This window comes from Abramis brama, assembly GCF_963993115.1.
Source record: "Abramis brama genome assembly, chromosome: 20".
NCBI classification, from domain to species: Eukaryota; Metazoa; Chordata; class Actinopteri; order Cypriniformes; family Leuciscidae; genus Abramis; species Abramis brama.
In genome coordinates, this window is record NC_139982.1 from 16502436 (window position 1) to 16519256 (window position 16821).

A 16821-nucleotide genomic window follows, 5' to 3' on the forward strand; every position below is an offset into this window, starting at 1 on the left:
TTTGTCACGTCTTGTTGTTTTTCAGGTTTAAAACATGGAAGCATATGATAAACCTATGAACAGTATTTATTTTAATGCCAATGTGTTTATCACTTAACCATTAACATTTCTTTTCTCGATGCAGCTTTATATAAGATAAAGAATTGTGAAGAGGTTGATCTGTTATGAATCTGTTCTGGCTCATGGATGGATGTCTAATTGCACGCTCATAAATATATTGTTATTGAGTAACAAGCCACACAGGAGTGGGAACGTGTCTACGGTGGGCACTTTTCCAAACAGGTCAGTCTGACCTTATTAGTCCCTTTTATGAAAAAAAAAAGAGAAGATTAAAAAAGTGAAATTAAAAGCCAGTTTTATTCAGAAAACATTTGCACATGCAAATATTAGAATACATATTTTTGTTTATTGACAAAAAATATTATTGTAGCCCATGCAGACTTTACATAGTTTTAGCAAGTTGTAATTACAACACAGTGTTTTAGATTGTTTTAAACAATACAAGAGCTGTACAACATTAATGCGTAAAATTTCACTGCATTTATAAATCACACATTTTTATTACTGATTTATATTATAACATATAATAGTAGTGAAATGCATTAATAAAAATAGCTGCCTTTTGTGCTACATTTTATAACTGGATTGCATTATTTGAGTTCCTCTTAAAATGTAGAATCAGTTTTCTGCAGTTGGACAGGCAGGAGCCAAACACACAAAGAATCCCTCAGACTTGCTCTGTTAAAAGAATAACAAAGTAATTATATATATATATATATATATATATATATATATATATATATATATAATTTACACACACACACACACATATATATATATATATATATATATATATATATATATATATATATATATACACACACTAGTATACTATATATAGTGTAATAAAACAATAAATTACAAATATTACAATAACAAATATACAATTAAAATAGAGTGTGTGTGTGAATGGTTTGTTGTTATATATAAATATATTATTTTATTATTTAAAAGGGGTATATGTAAGAATGTTGTATGTATTAATCACTTTTTATTTCCAATGTGTGAATAGCTTGTAATGATACTTAAAAAACAAGACCTTCCCCGACAGGAACTGGGAATGATTTTATGGCGCTTTTCCACTGCATGGTACGGCTCGGTACGGTTTGACTCGGCGCGGAACGGTTCGGCTCGCTTCGCTTTTCCACTGCATGGTACGACTCGACTCGGTACGGCACGGTTCGACTCGCTTTAGCTCGTTTGCTTTTCCACTGCAGTTAGTACCGCTTCAAAGTGGGTGGGACTGATCGTTATAGTTGCCGTCTACCATGACATCATCATGCGAATTTTTCATTCCGTGTTTCCCCATTCACTCCTCGGCAACCAACGAGAGGAACGTCTGCACCTCGTCCACTGACCACGATTCAGCCATTTCTTTTTTTGGAAATTTATCATCTTTTTTTTTTTTAAGCAAATACTTTTAAAACAGGTGCTACAGCGTTGACTGTTGTCTACTGGCTATTAAATCTAGCGGGTTTAGTGTTGTAAATACAATGACGCTGGTAGAGATGATTCTGTCTGACCAATCAGTGATCTGCAGTGTTTTCACGTCACATTTTAGTATCGGTACGGTACGCTTGGAACCTCAACAGAGGTGGTACCATTTAAAGCGAGCCGTACCGTACTGTACCGTACCGTACCATGCAGTGGAAATGCGCATAAGTGAGCCGTACTGAACCGCCGTACCGTACCATGCAGTGGAAAAGCGCCAAAGCGTGCCGTACCGAACCTACCCGTACCGTACCATGCAGTGGAAAAGCGCCATTAGTTCTAGGAACTCCTTTTGGAGGAACTAATTTAGCTCCTACTTCAGAGTAGGGTCTAACCCAGCACTATAGGAACTACCAGTGATGCAAGTATATGCTGATTGGCCGAACGCACCTGAAATGCCAGTACCCGCCATTTAAAAAAAAAAGCTGTGTACACGCACAGATTATAACATATTTATTTACTCCAAAAACTAACTGTACGAACATGGAAAATAGTGATAGATGGACCTCTCAACCTTTACGCTAAGGAAAAAATCAAACGCAACTTTGCACCGAGCGAAACCCATATTTCTGCTCAGCTAGCGACATTGGGCATCAACCACACGGCATACTCTAATACTTTTTCATACTCTGTTTACTTTCTTTGTATAACAGTTCTATCTAATAACATATGACAGGACTGTTAAACAGATTGTAAACTAATGAAGATGGAGAATGGGAGCACTGTGTGCTCAGGCTCTGGCATTCTCAGCATCGTCAAAATAAATGTCACAACATCAAGCGCGGCTTACGTCACTTCAGACTTCCAACTGGCGGTGCGAATACAACCAGGAAAATGGTTCTAGGGGAACATGTAGTTCTTGGGAAACCACCCTGGTGGCTAATTCCTTGAACTAAGTTCCTAGAACTACCCAGTGCGAAAGCTCTCACATAGCCAGATAAGTCTATAGTCTTAATTATACTTTATAATCAAACTATCATAACTGTGTAATTTTAATAACCTCATCTGTAGACATGATGCCGGTGAATCGCAGAGCTGGTGCAAACATATCCACACCGCTATGATCAGATGCTTTCTTAACTGCTGTTTTCTCCCGCTATCGTTTTTGTTGTTTATTTTGTTATTGAGAGGAAAGCGCGCAGCACTTATTCTCATATTCGTCTCTCTCAGCAGCGTGGACTGAGTCGGGATGTTCGTTACCAGTACATCGCTGCAAAGTTATTTCCAACATCTTTTTACCCTTAAGTGAAGAATGAAAAAGAAGTTCAGCGTGAGTATCGGGGCCTTGAAACACGTTCAGCAAGCAGTGAGTTGCTGTCTGCAGTTCACTTAATCGCCACTGGTGTCGCTATATAACAAGGGTTTCTGAATTCTACATATAGCCCCTTTAATATAAGATTTAAAGGAGCCGTATGTAAGATTGTGGCCAAAACTGGTACTGCAATCACTTTCAAATGACTGTAGAGCGGTGTATCCCCTCCCCCCTGACTCGAGGTTGCCAGAGGAACGTTTGTAGCTGCAGCTGTGGTAACTAGAGCAGAGCTGGCAACCCGGATGCTGAAACACTACTGACTTTGTGATTGGTAGATGGGTGGAGGGTGGCGCTTCAGGCCAAAACACAACATGACAACATCAACATCAGTTGAGGGCTGCAACTTCACTTTTAAATGACAATATCCTGGCCGGACTACTGTTGTCAGTGATATTTTTTTGAAGTATTTGAAATGAACATGATTTCTTAATGTCGAGTGACATATCAGGGCCATTTTATGATTAATTGAAATACATTTCTTACATACAGCTCCTTTAAGTGTATGTATCTGTACTATGGCCCCAAAGTATAGTTCAATAAAAGCATTCTGGTTTAATTAAAAGAAACAATATGGTAATCATCATAGATATAAACAATTATATTTCAGCTTTGTAAAAAAAAAAAGAATGATAAAGAGCAACACAGAAAGTAAAATTGACCTGCAGGTTTTGGTGGCAGACGGGTGGATGTTTTTCTTCGGTCAGGTGATCACGCACACACCTTCCAAAGCGATGCAGACAGACGTGGTCTGTTGGGGAACAGGACTGTGCACAAGATGGAGGTCTGAGAACCAAGCAGCTGGAGCAGGTCGTGTGCTGGCAGTGACCTCCACACTCACGCTTCTCCATCGATACTGACCTGCAACGGGATATAGGAAATTTAACAGTCACAAGTGAGAGACAACTGATGCCAGGAACCTACTGGACTGAAATGAAGTCTGAAATCATTTGAGACGAATCAAATGTCAAGACTACATGTAGAAAAGTTGAAGCAGAAGTTACCTTGCCGAGCAGATTTCATTGGGATTCGCCGTGCAGAACTCCCATGTGCACTCAGGTCTGCAAGTGTCGGCTTTGAGAACCTCAAGCACTGTTTGGAAATACAAATCCAAAATGCATTGAAAATCAGCAATAAGTGGCACCTCTTGATGGAAATAAATGTTTGGAGCATCAATTTTTGGTCAAGATCTTGTATTGTCAATGCAAGAGTCCAGCACTCTGTAAAGTCTTTCACTGAATTTAAGGTCTGGACTCAGAGGTGCCAATTCATGTGTGAAAATGATTCTTCATGCTCCCTTTCCAACCATTCTTTAACAGTTTGAGCCTGATGAATCTTGACATCATCATCATCCTGAAACATGGTCATGATGTGTCTTCCTACATGGTTGTTTAAGAAATGAAAAGCTACACACTCCATCAATTAGGGTTAGAAGAACGGTTGCCAAACATATAACATGCTAGAAACACAAAAATCCCTGCAATAATGATCCAATCATAGACTCTTAAGCATTTGCCTGTTTAAATCTGAACAGCAACTTTTTTCTTTTTTTTTTTTTTTTGGCCAGGCAATATTGTGAAATATTGTTCTGCAGGTCAAAGAAAAAAAACAGACAATAAAATTGATGGAATCCCGTTACAATACGGATGCAGTTCTTCAGGAAGGGTTGTGGATTTCATCACTGTATAGATAAGAACAATAAGAGCTTTGCTTTTATGGGAAAGTGCTCCGAGATCAAAGGAATCCTAGACTGCCATATCTCTCTTCACAGTTTATAAATTAGATTAACCTTGATGATGCCTTTTTCTTTTCTTTTCTTGTTTTTTTGTTTTTTTTCAAGAGTGTGGACCTGAACGTAAAGTTAAAACATAAGCAGGTGCACACTATGCATGATGGGATTGTAGCACAGGGGTTTTCATACTTTTAGATGGCAAGATCCCCCAAATATGATGATCACTAAAGGGAAATATAAAGGCAGCCAAATATTTTAATACATTAGGTTCAGTTTATACTGTATGAGGAAAATTATACTATGTGAGAAAAAATTTAAGTATGATATTATAAAGACAAAATGTTTTCAAAATTAAATGACTGGCTTTTATATTGTTATATTACAACCAAAAGAAATTAGTAGATGTAAATACAAAAGTAGATGTATAGCAAAATTTTTAATATTTCATTTTTATATATTTAATATATATATATATATATATATATATAACATTTTGTTAGCTTAAGTAGAAGTACGAAATTAAAATAATTTAAACTAAAACTTAAAAACTATATAAATATATATTTTTTAAATCTAATGTAAAATAACACAAATTATAATAGTGTATCAGTGAGATACATCTATATATTGGCTTTTATATTGTTATATTACAACCAAAAGAAATTAATAAAATATGAAACTATGTAGATGTATAGCAAAATAGAAATATTGTCAATTAAATTTAAATGTATTTATTATAAAATGTTCATACATTTTATTATATCATGTCAGATAGATAGATGCATGCAATATTTTATTTTAGCTTCAGTACTAAAATAATTAAAACTTAATAAAAACTGTATAATTTTTTTTTTTAAATAATAAATTAATTTAAAATAAATTATAATAGTATATCAGTGAGATATATCTATATATTGTGTGTTTGTGTGAAACTATGAATATCAGTAGAATAAAATACAATAATTTGAATAAAAAGTTATGTTTAATATTACTATAATTTTTTTCTCTGAAAAGTTCTGCAGACCCTCGAGAAACCCTTTTGTGGCTCTCCGGTGGGTCCCTGGACTCCAGTTTGAAAACCCCTGTTGACTCTTCATATATTCTTTTGTATAATTCACAGGCTTCAACATTACCATGACTGTTCCACTTGTTCATGAGTGAACGCATTTAAATCCACTGTAGAAATGATTTGTCCTCGAATATATATTAATTCCCATGACTTGTCAGGCCTGGCATTACCTGATATTGTCTATGACCATGAGAAACCTGAATTCAAGAACCAACTTTGCACTTTAATTTAGACCTTTAGGATTCTATGCAACATGCTGGAAGGGTAAGTTGGCAGCTTCAGCTTCAGCGATACCTGATTTGCAGGTTCCCTTGCGTTCTGCCTCTGGTTTTTCATCTGTAGCCTCTTGGTAAACGCAAACCAGCCCTTCGTCGCACTTCCCCAGGTAGTCCCAGGTGCCTCCACAGCTTTCTCCTGCGAGTTTGGCACAGGCTGGACAACAACCGCAAATCCCTGTGGTTACACCACCCTGACACTGGAGCTTCAGCGCCCTACGAGGGGAACAATGAATGCGTTCGCAGGACGGACAGTTCAAGGCTTGGAGGATCTGCTGGCCCTCCAAGGTGGCCATTTCCACAGCCGTTACCAGCCACAAAATGACCAAGATTGAGAAGACGCATGGACTCATGGTTGGACTTCACGTTTCGAGATGGGTCGGCTTGAACTGTACGCCCCTTTTATATAACGGTCCTCAAAACCAAGACCACATTTTACGACCACACACACTTGATTCAACCTCACATCAACAAACCTCCTCCCTTCTTCACAACCAATGGATGATGGGGAACTACTTTTTTTTTTAAGTCTGGATTTGCTGTTAATTATCCCCAAGTCTTATCTTTACAATCACTCTGTTGTTTTCCTTTTGTCTGAAAACCAATAAGTTGGAATAAGGGGAAAAGACTGGACCCTTTGTGCACAGGTCACATGACCAATAGCAGAGGGTGCAATTCACGGTGTGATCAAGATAATCGGCCACAAGCAACAAGGACGAGATTGGGACATTGGCAGGTTATCTGAGAAGACCTGTGTGCGCCGTGTTCATAACCTGCAACGCAATAAAACGCTGCTTTCCACTTGGCTTATAGTTTTAAGAACGGTTCTTCAAACAGTCTCAAAGTTCACACCCTTGACCGCTTTATCCTTAATGAACGTCTACTGCAGCTAATAAAGTATTAGATGATAAAATGAGTGAAAATGCTTGAATAAATAAAATGTATAAATGCAATTTTAATGTTGTTTTAACATTATTAAAATAACATTTCTTGTTAAATTAATGCAAAGTACAGTAAAAGATTATTGAAAGATGAATTTCTAGTATTATTGTGAATGATGTATTAGTGATAAATTCTTTTAAATAAATAGCTCATGAAAAGTCAATGAAATGGCACTTTTTTTTTCTTGACCTGTTATTTATTCAAAATTCATCAAATGCAACTCATACCTCGTCTATGATGGGCATGTTTTTAATTTCTCTACAAAAATTCATTTTGATATTTTTTGGGGGTTTAAATTAAAAAATGTCCTGATATCGTAATGAAAAATGCCTCATTAAAAAGATGAAATTCTTGAAAAGAGTAGACATTTGATTACTATTTCTTAGAGAGAAAATTATTTGAACAAAATTGCTTCGCTGATTATTAATATTAAAATAAAACTTTTTTAAGCTAAAAGAAACACTCTCACTTTCATAAAATATGAAATGATATGATAGAGAACTACTGTATCTCCTCATGCCTGTGTGTCAAGGACAATGTATCTCTTAAATGGATAGTTCTCCCAAAAATGAAAATCTATGAAAACTCACCCTGATGTTGATCCAAACCCGCAAGACTTTCGTTCATCTTCGGAACACAAATGAAGATCTTTTTAATGAAATCTGAGATATTTCTATCCCTCCGTTTACAGCTACGCAACTACCACTTTGATGCTTAAAAAGTTCATAAAGAGATCGTAAAACTAATCCATATGAATTGAGAGGTTTAGTCCAAATTTTCTGAAAGAGACACAACCACTTTATATGATGAACAGATTTAATTTAGGCTTTCACGTGTAAACATTGATCAGCGAATGTAAACAGAAGCTCAAACGAACCTGAAAAATATCTTCATTTGTGTTACAAAGATTAACAAAAGAAGTTTGAAACGACAGGGTGAGTAAATGATGACAAAATTTTAATTTTGGGTGAACTATCCCTTTAACCTGTCAGAGCTAGCAGGACACTTGGCTTACTATTTTTACCTTTTTTATCATCACATATTTTAGTAATCATCATTAATTAGGTTATCATCATTTGAATGTCATAGCTTTATGGTTTAGTGCCTAAACAAAATCTAATAGAAACCTCAATTTTCGTGACACCAACTTCAAATTTGAAACATAACTTGGTAAGACATACGTTTTAACAAATTCAATGTAAATTACCAAATAATTGTTTCATCCCTCAGCACAGAATGTGCAATGGTTACAGATATACAGACATAATAAAGCAAAAAAGACAGAAAAACTGATGAATTATAAGCAACTTTTATTAAATTAGATCTTTATAAAACAGTGCAGAGTCCTATTATCGGCTTTGCTGATCGTAAGTCTCTTTAGAGCATGTCTACCACACTTAAAGTTGTCAAGAAAATGGAAAGCCAAACGACGCCTGAAAAGACCCTACATCAACTTTCAGTCCCTTATTCATCATCAGCAGAAGAATCACGCTCATTCTCTGCTGGCATGGTTGAGGTCAAATGAGCAACTGCATAACGTGCTGCAATGAAAACACGAGTTATATTTGTAATTATTCGCATATTTTTCTCTGCAAAAATTGAGGTAATCCTAATAACGCTGCAATGTATCTTCAAAACGGTTCATTTAGAGTGATACTTTTGGTCTTAGACTTTACATGGAATGCAATACGAGCTACAAACGAAAAGGCGTTACTTTCAATGTATTATGCTTACATTAGGTATGCTACACTCTAGATTTACTTATCTAAACAATTGAGCTCACTATCGTCTATGAACAACAACAAAAATGAATCGTTTGATTGCAGACATGATTTATGAACCATGTGACTACTTGGATATCATCACTTCAGGTTGTATAGGTTGTCTTAATCGGCCTGGTTTGCAAAAGGAACATCCCATTCAACAAGGAAAACGCCCGAAGCGAATCGAACGACACGGAGATCAATACGGAAAGAAATTTGCATAGAATGTAATTTATTTCCAAGTAGAAGTTACCGAACAATAACACTCTGTTCATATAATCCTGGACTGTCACGATGAATTGATCACATTTGCAAGGAGGAGCCCGTTTTATCGGATTTTTATTCCGACAAACATTGACCTAAATTCACAACAGAGAAAAACACCTCAGTTAATTCATTCTCTGCATAAACCTCTTTGAGGGGAGAGTGTGCATTGCGTGGGATGGCGTTCAGAGTTTTCTAGCATGATTCTGGTAGTGGGCCTGACTGTGGGGTAAGGTCATGCTGTTAAGGTGTATGGTTCAGCAACCAGCAAAAGTTATCAATGGGTTAAGCCTTGGTCACATGAAATCCTCGTAGTCTTGTGCATAACCGCCATCAAACTCCCCGTAGTCTGCCAGATCATCTTTCAGCTTGGCTTTAAAACCTCCTCCTGGTATAACTCCCTTCTTTTTCTTTTTACCTTTGTTTGCCTATTGAATAAAAAAAAAACACATTTATGAACATTTTTTATAAAAAATTTTTTATGTTTTTAAATGTTGAACAACAAAAGACAAAGAACAATCACTCACTTCCCTAAAAAAAAAAAACTTTTGTAACTTTAAAAAGGATGAATCTATTTTTCATGGCTGGCAATAAATATTTATGGCCGGTAAATTTTCACCGGCCATTGGCAGGTGTGGCAAAAAGTTAGTTTTAGGCCCAGTGTGTGTGTGTGTATGTGTGTATGTATGCGTGTATGTGCATGTCTGTATGTATGTAGGCTATGTATGTGTATATACATATATACACACACACACATATACATACATACATATATATATATATATATATATATATATATATATATATGTGTGTGTGTGTGTGTGTGTGTGTGTGTGTGTGTGTGTGTGTGTGTGTGTGTGTGTGTGTGTATATATATATATATATATATATATATATATATATATATATATATATATATATATATATATATATATATATGTATGTATGTATGTATGTATATGTATATACACACACACATATCATTTTTTTTTTTTTTATTAGGGATGGGCATTTCAAGCAAAAATTATATTCGAAGATCGCTGGGTATTCGATTATTATTCGGGAAAAAATTGCACTCCTCCCCCACATGCACACACACATGCAAGTATAAGCTACACACCAGAGCATGTGAGCAAAGCGGAGCGGTGTGACGCTTAAATATAACTTAAAAACTTAAACATAGGCCTACGTTTCATATTTATGTTTAAATAATTTAATGTTATTATTATTATTTTTTCATCTATGTTGATTATATGAAAAGGGAACCGCATGAGAGGAGTAAGATAGGATCATAAGACATGATTTTGACCACTTCATTAAGTTTTGTTTTGTAGAAAGCCTTTCTTTAAAGTGAATTTCGAATTTCGAAATTAAGAATCTTAATTTTAATCAATGTTTCATCAACCAATTGCCTAGATTTAATAAATAAGAATATAGCAGACAATATAATCAGGACACGGAGGCACCAGCGCGTGTCTCATAAATGAACCGAAACTCAGCATATAAACTACTTGGCTCACAGACCTGAGAAATATATCTATAGATAAATATATGATATATATAATATATAAAAGTCTACTTTTAAACAAAACAATTCAAAACAAAAAGAAATGGGCTACTCTCTGCTTATGTAGGCTAATTCGTATGAAGTGTGCATTTCTCTCTATAGGCGCGTTCACTACTGCGAAGATGGCGAATCAGCATATTCAACTTTATCTTTGCAGCCGACGCTGACACAGAAAACACTAGTTTATTAATAAACAATTAAAATGTCATGAATAATCAATCTTTATGCATGCGCTTGATTTTGGTAAAAACAAATACTATAAAGATGCAAGTGTATACACAATACACAATATATACAGTGAGGAAAATAAGTATTTGAACACCCTGCTATTTTGCAAGTTCTCCCACTTAGAAATTTATGGAGGGGTCTGAAATTGTCATCGTAGGTGCATGTCCACTGTGAGAGACATAATCTAAAAAAAAAAATCCAGAAATCACAATGTATGATTTTTTAACTATTTATTTGTATGATACAGCTGCAAATAAGTATTTGAACACCTGAGAAAATCAATGTTAATATTTGGTACAGTAGCCTTTGTTTGCAATTACAGAGGTCAAACGTTTCCTGTAGTTTTTCACCAGGTTTGCACACACTGCAAGAGGGATTTTGGCCCACTCCTCCACACAGATCTTCTCTAGATCAGTCAGGTTTCTGGGCTGTCGCTGAGAAACACGGAGTTTGAGCTCCCTCCAAAGATTCTCTATTGGGTTTAGGTCTGGAGACTGGCTAGGCCACGCCAGAACCTTGATATGCTTCTTACGGAGCCACTCCTTGGTTATCCTGGCTGTGTGCTTCGGGTCATTGTCATGTTGGAAGACCCAGCCTCGACCCATCTTCAATGCTCTAACTGAAGGAAGGAGGTTGTTCCCCAAAATCTCACAATACATGGCCCCGGTCATCCTCTCCTTAATACAGTGCAGTCGCCCTGTCCCATGTGCAGAAAAACACCCCCAAAGCATGATGCTACCACCCCCATGCTTCACAGTAGGGATGGTACTCATCATTCTTCTTCCTCCAAACACGTTTAGTGGAATTATGACCAAAAAGTTCTATTTTGGTCTCATCTGACCACATGACTTTCTCCCATGACTCCTCTGGATCATCCAAATGGTCATTGGCAAACTTAAGACGGGCAGGGGAAACTTCCATGCCATGCATGATTTCAAACCATGACGTCTTAGTGTATTACCAACAGTAACCTTGGAAACGGTGGTTCCAGCTCTTTTCAGGTCATTGTCCAGCTCCTCCCGTGTAGTTCTGCGCTGATTTCTCACCTTTCTTAGGATCATTGAGACCCCACGAGGTGAGATCTTGCATGGAGCCCCAGTCCGAGGGAGATTGACAGTCATGTTTAGCTTCTTCCATTTTCTAATGATTGCTCCAACAGTGGACCTTTTTTCACTAATGGCGCTTTTCCACTACACAGTACCAGCTCGCCTCGGCTCGGCTCGCCTCGACTCGGCTCTGTTTGGTTTTCCACTGTGTAAAAGTTGTACCTGTACCTGCTTCCAGGTACTTTTTTTCGTACCACCTCCGGCGAGGTTCTAAGCGAGCTGAGGCGAGCTGAGGCGATACTAAAATGTGACGTGAAATCACGGCAGACTGCTGATTGGTCAGAGAGAATCGTCACTATTCACTGCGTCATCATTGCACGCACCAGACGCAGTATCCTGAATAAAAAACAGCAAAAACAAAAACATCCAAAAACAGCATACACTCGATTTCCTCCATTGTCCTGTGTGTGTGGGTAGCGGGTGTGTCTCACGTAAAAGATTAAGTCACGGCAGTTTCCTGCAGCGTCGCTATGACGACCCGGTACTATTGTGGAGGTACTATCTGCAATGGAAAACGGAGCGAAAAGCGAGCCGAGCCGAGCCGAGGCGAGTCGAGCCGGTACTGGTAATGGAAAAGCGCCATAAGCTGCTTGGCAATTTCCCCGTAGCCCTTTCCAGCCTTGTGGAGGTGTACAATTTTGTCTCTAGTGTCTTTGGACAGCTTTTTGGTCTTTGCCATGTTAGTAGTTGGATTCTTACTGATTGTATGGGGTGGACAGGTGTCTTTATGCAGCTAACGACCTCAAACAGGTGCATCTAATTTAGGATAATAAATGGAAGTGGAGGTGGACATTTTAAAGGCAGACTAACAGGTCTTTGAGGGTCAGAATTCTAGCTGATAGAGAGGTGTTCAAATACTTATTTGCAGCTGTATCATACAAATAAATAGTTAAAAAATCATATATTGTGATTTCTGGATTTTTTTTTTTAGATTATGTCTCTCACAGTGGACATGCACCTACGATGACAATTTCAGACCCCTCCATGATTTCCAAGTGGGAGAACTTGCAAAATAGCAGGGTGTTCAAATACTTATTTTCCTCACTGTATATATATATATATATATATATATATAGTTAGTTAATGTTTGGAATTAAATGGATTTCATACCTTTTCTTGCTTCTGCTTTTCACTTAGTAACACTGTCAGTGAGTTGCTAATTTTCTTCAAGTCATCAACTTCCACTGCAAAACCGAGTGGAATCATATGTGATTTACATTGAGAATAAATAAAGAACTATTAAAAATGGGGCATACTTACATGAAAGACACAGGTCCCTAAACAGCGTCTCTAAAAAGTTGGAATAGTGTATAGACTTCTCATAGGGAGATATTTTTTCTTTTAGCAACCGCTCAAACTCTGTGAAGTCTTCTTTTGAAGAGGGACTCATCGCATCAATTCCTGTAACATTATTTGATACTACACCTACAAAAGAGATTAAAAGTTAAAAATTCAAAATGTAAAAATGTGGATATGGATATACTGAAAGCACTTACCAAATGCCTCTTTTGCTAGTTCTAAATCTGAATCCTCCTGTAGTTTTTTCACTCTAAGTTTTTCTGCCTGCTCCTCTTCTGGTGTGAGTTCTGTGCTGTCTTTTGATGACTCTAACTGTTAAAAAAATTACAGTTAAGCTTAGTGAAAGTCTTACTATATCCTTCTATCAGAATTTGCTATTAATAAAGGTACGAGTTAACAATGTATATACATTTATCTACACTACTGTTAAAAAGTTCAGGGTCATTACGATTTTTTAATGTTTATAGTTAGTATTAGTATTATATAGTATTATATAAGTATTAGATAAAAGTACAGTAATAGTATTAGATAAAAGTAGAGATGCACCGATTACAATTTTCTGGGCCGATTCCGATTTCCGATTTTTCATTAAGTTTGACCTCCCGATACCGATTTTAGCCGATTCCGATTTCATTTTTTCTAACCACTTTACAGCACACACAAATATTTATTTTATATCTTTTCTGTAATAGAACATTTTACAATTTGCATAGTTCACACACATCTAAAGTGCAGTGTTATGGAAGAACCATTTCCTTTTCACATTCAATATCCAATATTTTTTTATATATGTATTTAACAAACTAAACGTCTGTATGAAAACAGGGAATGGCAATAAAATAATATATAAATAAAAAATAAAATAATATAGCCTTGCAGTATAAAGATATTTCTCAAAGCACACACACACAGGCCTATTGCAATCACTTGTACAAGCTGAATAATACAACGTTTAAATGGGTACATTTTCTATAAATATTAGTCTTCGTTTTCTTTTCTGACATAGCCTACTCTAGTTCTTGTTTAAACACGCAAAGTCTGTGCATTTTGGGCACTTTTTTGGTGAAACCCTATTTAGGCTATTTTGTCCATCAAACGTGTGCTTTCCCTTTAATTGAGCGTGAGCAGTGCAGCAAATGGACTCGGCGCCGAAACACGCGCTTCACTGCTCGCGACGCTCCTGCTCCCGTTGTGAATGCACTCATTGATTAACATGCACGCCGAAAAAAAATACGCGCTTGCAGTCTGAACGGACGTAATTCACGAGGTTTTCTACATGTGTGTACCGTGTGCACGTGTGATGCTGATGTTGCGCGATGTTAATCATGCTGCGCCCGAGTGCATTTGACCGGCATAAAATCGGCATTTGTCAGACTGACCGGCCGGTCGCCGGTCACGTGAAAATCGGCCAATTCCGGTCACCAGCCGATCAATCGGTGCATCTCTAGATAAAAGTACAGTAAAACAGTAATATTGTGAAATATTATTTCAATTTAAAACAAGTGTTTTCTATTTTATTTCATTTATTCAGCTTACTCCAGTGTCACATGATCCTTCAGAAATTATTCTAATATGATGATTTGATGCTCAAGAAACATTTCTTATTATTATCAATGTTGAAAACGGTTGTACTGCTTAATATTTTTGTGGAAACCGTGATGTATTTTTTCAAGATTCTTTGATGAATAGAAAGTTCAAAAGAACAGATTTTATTTGAAATAGGAACATTCTGAAACTTCATAAATGTCTTTGTCACTTGATTAAATGCATTAACATACTGCACATAATATATATATTTTTTAATCGTACTTACCTCAAACTTTTTAACAGTAGCGTATGTATAAGAAAAATGAAAAATGGGACAATTATAAAATGCTGTAAATAAAAAAAGCTGTCAAAGTGTCACAATGTAAATTAAATATTAAACTAGCTTTAAAAAAAAGTTATTCACAACTTTTTACTGAACAAAAAAAATTAACTGAAAAACTGCCATGTCTTAACTTACTTGTTTTTTGAGCTCCTCTTGTTTTTTTCTTTCTAAATTTTCCTTTTCTTTTATCTTTTCACTGAGTTTCTTCTTTTCTGTAGGTTTAGCCTCTAAATGTGAAAAATACACAATTGAAACTCAAACAGTACAGTTGAAGCCTTAAAACTGCTTTGAGGAATGTGCATGTAAATGTGCATAATTTTCAAACAGTTTAAAACAATTTTATAATTCTCTTATAATTATGTATGTAGTTTAAATAGCACCAGATTAATTGACTATGAACGAGAAATCTACACTAAAAAATGAATCTGTCACACGCATAACTATACAAGTTGACTGCTATAATCAATTGCAAGAGGTAAAGATACATAGGCTTAAATATTTTATGAACGTTGACAGTTCGCCAAATACCAATTTATTCATTTTTAATATCACTGTACCTGACTTTTTTTCCTCCTCCTTTTCTTCCTCTTCATCATCATCCCAATTATCCTACATGAGATAAAAAAGCATTTAAAACCACAAATTGAAACGGTTCATGGTGGTAGGTAAGTTAGCATAAAATTATGACTAGCTGGAGATCTTTCCTTCCAAATTAATAAGATCAATCTATCCTCTTATGAAGGCTGGCTATTTTGAGACAGTATCAGTATAATCAATTTGAGATAAGCAACAGATGACATTGACGTTATGCTGTGAAAAGGCTAAGTAACGTTACAGTAAATTAATTACTAACTGTAAGCAAAGACATACCTTTAGCATGGAATTAGTAATTATAATTACTATAATTTGACTTTCTAACTTAAGACTATGTCTTTAAGCAGGTGAACGCCTATGCTGCTAATACTAACTGGACACATATTTAGACTCACCATCACCACGTTGTTTTGACACTGTTGAGTTAGCAAGAGTAGCTAGCTAGAGTTAGCTGACCGTTACTTCTTGATAGATTGAGACTTTTTTCATTGTTAGAGAAATAAACACACATTTTTGATTTGGGAACGACAAACAAAGCATCCGTTACTAACTTTCACGTCGTCGTCTTCATCCTCGCCCTCCCATTTGTCAAGAACTGCCGCGTTTTTGATGGGCGCTTCGGGCTCGAAACTATCAGCATCTGGAAAATAACAGCGTTTAGACAGATTACTTAGTGACAGCCGTTCTTTAAGGCGACAATTTATTTGAGAAAACATATGAATAAGAATTCGTACGGACAGAAAGGAGAAATAACGGTAAAGTTTACACAAATTCTCACCCCAAGAATCGGCGTCCGCCATGATGTCAGTGTCGCTGAGGGGAATGAGGGGGTGAAGCTGAACGCACTGCGCGGAGACTTCGAGACATTTCAAAATAAAAGCCTACTTTTAGCCCGTGTGTGTTCGCTTTGAGGCCATCTATGCTAATTTACTCATAAACGTTGACAAAATTAACAGTTAGCCGATATATACACATTTAAAGTTTACAATCTTTCGCTACTAGAAGAAGGAGCAAAATATTGATGACTCATCCTGCACTACGCTCACTTTGTCCAGTCAAATTCTCTCTAGAACAGCCATTTGTAGAGGTGTCTGAAACCATAGACCTTATTCACAGCAGCGCCATCTTTGGTTTTTAACGGGAATGAAAGCGAGGCTGTGAGCATACTCATCTGTTCAGTGGGTTGTACAGTTGTTTAATGTTTTTTTTTTTTTTTTTGGATTGTTCTGCTGACAAAACACTGCAAAAATAT

General features: G+C 36.4%; 2 protein-coding genes across 2 annotated transcripts; both read right to left on the reverse strand.

The window, feature by feature from the left end:
• Positions 1-620: 620 nt before the first annotated feature.
• LOC311070747 (uncharacterized protein) lies at positions 621-6415 on the reverse strand. Its single transcript, XM_084094783.1, has 4 exons — positions 5956-6415; positions 3865-3952; positions 3523-3721; positions 621-738 (listed from the first exon to the last, which is right to left on the reverse strand). Exons 1-4 carry the CDS (start codon positions 6287-6289, stop codon positions 679-681), a joined length of 681 nt encoding a protein of 226 aa, XP_083950909.1. The 5' UTR covers positions 6290-6415; the 3' UTR covers positions 621-678.
• A 1756-nt stretch (positions 6416-8171) lies between these two features.
• eif3ja (eukaryotic translation initiation factor 3, subunit Ja) lies at positions 8172-16493 on the reverse strand. The gene is made up of 8 exons (XM_084094782.1): positions 16348-16493; positions 16121-16209; positions 15533-15584; positions 15111-15202; positions 13303-13417; positions 13067-13231; positions 12917-12990; positions 8172-9333 (listed from the first exon to the last, which is right to left on the reverse strand). Exons 1-8 carry the CDS (start codon positions 16367-16369, stop codon positions 9202-9204), a joined length of 741 nt encoding a protein of 246 aa, XP_083950908.1. The 5' UTR covers positions 16370-16493; the 3' UTR covers positions 8172-9201.
• Positions 16494-16821: the final 328 nt, after the last annotated feature.

Excerpts from the sequence above, each read along its gene's own strand:
- LOC311070747 (XM_084094783.1), bottom strand. The coding sequence starts at position 6,289 with ATGAGTCCATGCGTCTTCTCAATCTTGGTCATTTTGTGGCTGGTAACG. Across the intron at positions 3,953-5,955 it reads CAAGGGAACCTGCAAATCAG|TGCTTGAGGTTCTCAAAGCC; the intron begins GTATCGCTGAAG and ends ATTTCCAAACAG. Across the intron at positions 3,722-3,864 it reads AATGAAATCTGCTCGGCAAG|GTCAGTATCGATGGAGAAGC; the intron begins GTAACTTCTGCT and ends ATCCCGTTGCAG.
- eif3ja (XM_084094782.1), bottom strand. The coding sequence starts at position 16,369 with ATGGCGGACGCCGATTCTTGGG. Across the intron at positions 13,418-15,110 it reads AAGAGGAGCTCAAAAAACAA|TTAGAGTCATCAAAAGACAG; the intron begins GTAAGTTAAGAC and ends TTTTTTTAACAG. Across the intron at positions 9,334-12,916 it reads AAAAGCAGAAGCAAGAAAAG|GCAAACAAAGGTAAAAAGAA; the intron begins GTATGAAATCCA and ends TTTATTCAATAG.